Below are 6,079 nucleotides of genomic sequence, written 5' to 3' on the forward strand. Positions count from 1 at the left end.
GTGACCTTTACCGACAATTATAAAGTTTCAGTATGGGCACACAACCATGTCATATCATCATCATCGTGTAAACTACTGTGTGAAAACATTGATATTTGTGATCACTTCATCAGAGGGAACAACAACTTGTGCATTGTCTTATGCATAAGTTGCTTTTATAGACAAGAGGACTAATACACATGTACATTTCAGTACAAAAAATTTTATGCGAACAGGTAAAATGCGTCCTGATCATATTATGCAAAATTTGAGTTTTTGTTTTCTCATACTATCACAGTGACTGAACATGAATTGCTACCTGCTCTTGTGCTTCAAGGAAATGTCAAGTCCTCCGAAAATCTGTAGCAGACAGCATTGACTATTTAGTAATCAAAAATATGGAAGTGACATAGAGAGCTTAATAGTGAATGAGATTCTGTGGGGGAAAAAAAAAAACCCTTCACTGTGGCCCAATAATAAACCATTATCAGAAAACAATGTAAAGTACTGTTCATGTTCTGAAGAAAGTTATTATCACTTGAATTATTTTGAACTTGGTATGAAGTGTGGCAGCATGGAAACCATTATCACAAATGAGTGGCAATGTTGCAGTGTGATTCATACATTCTTTTTTCTTATAATTTCATAGTTTTGTCAAGTGAATTTTCCTTTTGATATAATGCTTCTTACTGAGTTTTATGGATGTAAAGGACTGCCATGTGTATTGACAAATTTGTGTAAGCTGTGTAGATGCATTTCTGTAAGCTTCATTGCCTATCTTTATTTAGTTGTTTTACTTTACAATTGAACACTACAGATATTATATTTTCGGCATTATAAAACTAAATTTAATAGTAAATATTATTGTGATGATTGATTATTGCATTAAAAGATGTAATATTTATTTATGAAAAATGTATTACATTTCCAAAAAGAAAAAAAATAGAGAATTTGGAGTGGACAGTTATACTGAGATTATGTGGTCTGTTTCTTATTTCAGCAATAAATGAGTGAAAACGAGATGAGTCTAAACACTGAAAGAGATGATTCATTCCCTGTGATTAATGATTATGAAGAGTTCCTGAAAAAGTCAAAAACTCACTTTGAAAATACCTTCAACAAGAAAGTATCGACCACCATGTCTATTGAAGAATTCAGTTGTATAAGAACTCTAGGCACTGGTTCATTTGGCCGTGTCATGCTTGTCAGACATAAGGGATCTGGAAATTATTATGCTATTAAAATTCTGGATAAATCAAGAATCGTTAAACTAAGACAAATAGAACATACATTAAATGAGAAGAAGATACTCCAGGCTCTCCGATTCCCTTTTATAGTTTACCTAGAATATTCTTTTATGGATAGTAATTATATTTATTTTGCGATGCCATTTGTATCTGGTGGTGAAATGTTCTCTCTTCTCCGAAAGAGTGGAAAATTTGAAGAAACACAGTCAAAATTCTATGCAGCGCAGGTAGTTTTGGCTTTAGAATACATGCATTATCTTGATATTATTTATCGTGACCTAAAACCAGAAAACATTTTAATAGACAGATTTGGCTACTTAAAAGTTACAGACCTTGGTTTCTGTAAAGTTATAAGTTCTAGAACATGGACACTTTGTGGCACACCAGAATACATAGCTCCTGAAATTATTTTAAGTAAGGGATATGGCATGGCTGTTGACTGGTGGTCCTTTGGTGTTCTTGTATATGAAATGAGTGCTGGCTTTCCACCTTTCTATGCCAAAGAGCCAATGAAGATTTATGAGAAAATACTATCGGGCAAGTATCGAAATGCACCTTCTTTTGGTAGTGACATTAAAGACCTTATAAAAAACTTGCTTCAGGTTGATGTTACCAGAAGGTTTGGTAACCTTAAAAATGGTGTCGATGACATTAAGAATCACAGATGGTTCAATAGTATTAACTGGATGGAAATCTTAAACAAAGAAATTAAACCCCCATATGTACCATCTTTAAAATCTTCTGGGGATTCAAGCAACTTTGACCAATATAGAGAGGAGCCTCTGAAACAGTCAGGGACAGACAAATATGCAAGAGAGTTTAGAGATTTCTGAATAAAATCAGAATTGTCATTCAGCTTAGAAAGGGAGATGGGTGGTATTATTTTTATAAAGTAATCAGTTGACAATTTCCTCCTGTAGATTATGTGAATGAGTAATATGATTGTTCCCTAATGACTGCAGTGTTAAATTACTGACAGTCTTACAATTTATCATGTAAGTTATTGTGATCATGATAAAATATATTAAATCCCTGTTTTTGTAGTTAGAATATGTATTTCCAAAGATAAGATGCACCATCACATATTCCTCTTTATGATTCTTATTTTGTGTGTGTGTGTGTGTGTGTGTGTGTGTGTGTGTGTGTGTGTGTTTTATTTTAATATACATTGTTGCATGTAACACTGGATGTTTATGGTGTGTAACCAATAGTATAGCTGCTTACTATATAGTATAGATGATTGCTGTAACGTTGTAATTTTGTTATGTAACAAATATTTGTTCCAAATTGTGCTGAATATTAAACAAAATATTTAAACAGTTTGCTTAGAAAATGTAAGTGTTGTTCACATTATCACTAATAAAAGTTTTAAAACAGTTGTGCATATGCAGTATACATTGAACTTTAATTAAAAACATTGCTTAGGACTTAAATCTGTAGTTGTATTGTATTGTCTCTGTCTTGTTCTGAGTATTGTCTATCTTGTTAGTCTCTTAGAACCATCATAACTGCAACAACATGTTTAGTGAATCATTTATACTGATTTACCTTTGTCAGGTGCAAAGAAATCTTGCCTATCACAAACATTTGCACCACTGTGTCATATCTCCATAGCCAACTGTGGTTAATAAGTGTGTAAGTGCCATGTGGCCAATCAAAAGGTCTGGGGTTCAAGACCCAGTCAGTCATAGGATTTTTTTCTACTACTTATAACTTCTTTGCCTTTGGAAATGATTTGTAAATGTTAAAAATGCCAAGTTCCATGGTGGTTCAGAGACTGTGTTAACTGTAGGATCTCCTATAATTGACTGGGTAAATCAGTTTAAAGATTGAGGCCAGGATATACCACCTCCAATAGGACCATGTCTAGTAACCCACTATGATGTTTAAAACACACTTGGTTTGAAGCACCACTACTACTTGCAATTAAAAAAATTAAATCCCAAGTATACATTTTTTTTATGTCACAGGACATACAGATTGCCATTATGGATTAGTTCCTGGATATTCATTGTAGTTTTTCTATGCATACAAGTAGATGATTAAAATTTGCTACCAAAATTCAGTGTTTTGAGCATTTGTTGATCAAAAGTGTATATGCCTTAATTGGGGATCATAAGGTTCACACCAGAAACTGTTACACAGATTATAGAAAGTGGCGTAAAGATGTCAAATGTTACTAGAAGACATAATTAAGACGTCATTCTTTACTCCACTTTTAGATTAAAAATATTCATTAGTAACATGCTACTAATTCAAACTGCACTTCAGTAAAGATGTTTGTAGGTTTTGTGCACTTACATCCTGACAGTACAGAAAACAGTAATGAAGCACTTGTACACAGCAATGAAATTACTATTAATTCACATCAGTTGCTGAATTACTGAATCACTGAATCAACCACTGACACAATAGGACAGCTAAAAACTGATATGTATGTGCTACAAGGTCACAGTTAGCAACTGTTTGAAATGATACAGCAACAAAAGACAAATAATAGAAGGAGACTAGGTAACCACTCACCATTTAGTTGAGGCATGACAGGTCAACAAATAGTTGAGCTGTGCATAAGAAAAGTCTATTCAGGTGAAGCAATATAGACATGCTTGTGAATGTACATTTTGTATTAGATAGCTCTGAAGAAGGAAATTGACCTAAATCTCAGCAATATTTCTTGCCTATTTGAAGATCCTGTTGGTGCTTGACATCTCATCTAAACAATGAGTGGTTATCCTTACACCTTCAGTTATATGTGTTCCACCCAGGGCTTTCTAGTATCATTCTAGTAACAGAAGACAGCTATGTTAAAACTTCTTTATCACTGGATAGGTAACATAGCACTTGTAATCTTACTTAGAAAATGTTACAGAACAAACCAAGACAGAAAACTCAAACTGAAATTATTGTGTATGTACTCACATCATTTTCTTTTATTCACTATAGACTATTAAATACATTGTATAAAAAACCAGGATGAAATAACTATTGTATCATGAAAGTAACTGACTGCCATTCATCATTTAGAGGAAATGGTGAGTTGTGGACAGGCACAACAGAAACACTGCTATGCTGTTGGGATTTTGGCCATGAGTCCTCCTCCTACATTAAAGTAGAAGGAGCCTTTTGACTGAAAGCTCATATGTTCAGCAAAGTGCTGTAGCTGGCATAGCTGCTTGTTAATTGATGAGAGACGAGCAACTGCTACCTCATCCATCACTGCTGCTGCCAGCAGCTTAAACAGATGCAGTATTTCGTGTGAGTGAAAGTAGTAACTGTTAATGAATACGAAATGTGAGCATATTTACTTGCTTCATTGCCTCCTTTAGCAACTCTGATGGTGTGTTGTGCTGCATGCTGTAGCCTCTCCTGTAATACAGTCATCCTTGTGATGATATTTCCATGGTGATGTCACTGGTTTATCTTATCCATTTCTGCAGATGTTAGTTTTGTAATAATGTTGCTCATAATGCTGAGGCTGAATTCATTCTTATGTGGTGTTTCTTTGAGTTACTTGTACGTTTGTGTTGCAAATAATTCTATTCCCTTTCCTCCATTATCCATGATTCTCTTGCTCTGTATTTATAATAGTTCCATTTTACCAGTCTTCTTTCCATGTCATAGGTTTAGTTACACTGACCAGAAGGCATACTTCCACAAGTTCTCCACTCAGTACTAAAGCGTTTTTTCCCCAACACAGTCAATGGCAGCTAAATAATAAGTGTCTCGGTTAATTCCTCCCACTTGTACACTAGCATTTTTGCCCTGATGAATCTTAATTAACTATTTCATTGTACTGCTGCTTATCAAAGATGATGCTGTTCTCAACAATGCTGACTTCATATTATTGGTAATTCTTGTACCAGTACTGTTGCCAGAAACATTCTTTCAATGCTTATTTTACTTAACCAAAGTTTACCCATTTAGCTACTCCATGCAGTCACTTATCTTGCATTTAGCCAGTAAAATCAAAATCCATCTTCTGATTTGATGACCCTGTGGATATAGGTTATACTTACTTCAAGATAGCTGTTGGGTGCAAGTTGCCAGACATCTTGATCGTTGAAACTACTGCACACTCAGACAATAATCTGCTGGTACCCTGTCTGATGATGCAACATGTGCCTCATTTGCTCAGCAGTCATCTTGTATTCTTCATGTAACAGCTATTTATGATATGGAACAATTCATACTGTGGTGCGATGGTAGATGACATGACATGATAGTGATTGATTTCAGAGAAAAATGCAGTATTGTAAGCCAGCAATTCATTTTTACAGCTTCACTATGTTGTACATATCACTCCCCCCCCCTCTCTCTCCCTCTCTCTCTCTCTCTCTCTCTCTCTCTCTCTCTCTCTCTCTCTCTCACACACACACACACACACACACACACACACACACACACACACACACACACACCAGTAAAGACAGAATATGGTAGGAAATAGTTAAATTGGTCATTACAAAAAGGGGATATGTTGGGGAACATAATTTTTGAGATAATAAAACTTTTTCTCCTTCAATAACTCAGTAATATTTATAGCCTTTTTCCTGGGCTCAGTTTAATGCTCAAGAATATTAATAGTGCATATCTGAAGCGTAGCCTGCCTCCATAGGTGAGTGATCAGTGTAGGTAGCTGTCTTGCAAAAGGCTCAGGTTTGACTCTTGCTACTGCCCAGGGTTTTTCCTCGTCGGAGGACAACCAGGGGTTGCACTCAGCATCATGATGCCAATTGAGGAGCTGCTTGAATGAGAAGTAGTGGCTCCATGATCTGACAAATCTGCCAGATGGTTGGGAGAGTGGTGTGTTGACCATGTGCCCCTCCATACAGCAGCAACTCCTATAAAAAGAA

The 6,079-nt window shown here is 35.4% G+C and overlaps 1 protein-coding gene across 1 annotated transcript; it reads left to right on the forward strand.

Annotated features, from left to right (window-relative positions):
* Positions 1-1,000: 1,000 nt before the first annotated feature.
* Positions 1,001-2,343, forward strand: LOC126335729 (cAMP-dependent protein kinase catalytic subunit 1-like). Its single transcript, XM_049999184.1, has one exon. It carries the CDS (start codon positions 1,001-1,003, stop codon positions 2,057-2,059), a length of 1,059 nt encoding a protein of 352 aa, XP_049855141.1. The 3' UTR covers positions 2,060-2,343.
* The last annotated feature ends 3,736 nt before the right edge of the window (positions 2,344-6,079 follow it).

Source organism: Schistocerca gregaria, chromosome 2, assembly GCF_023897955.1.
Source record: "Schistocerca gregaria isolate iqSchGreg1 chromosome 2, iqSchGreg1.2, whole genome shotgun sequence".
Classification (NCBI taxonomy): domain Eukaryota; kingdom Metazoa; phylum Arthropoda; class Insecta; order Orthoptera; family Acrididae; genus Schistocerca; species Schistocerca gregaria.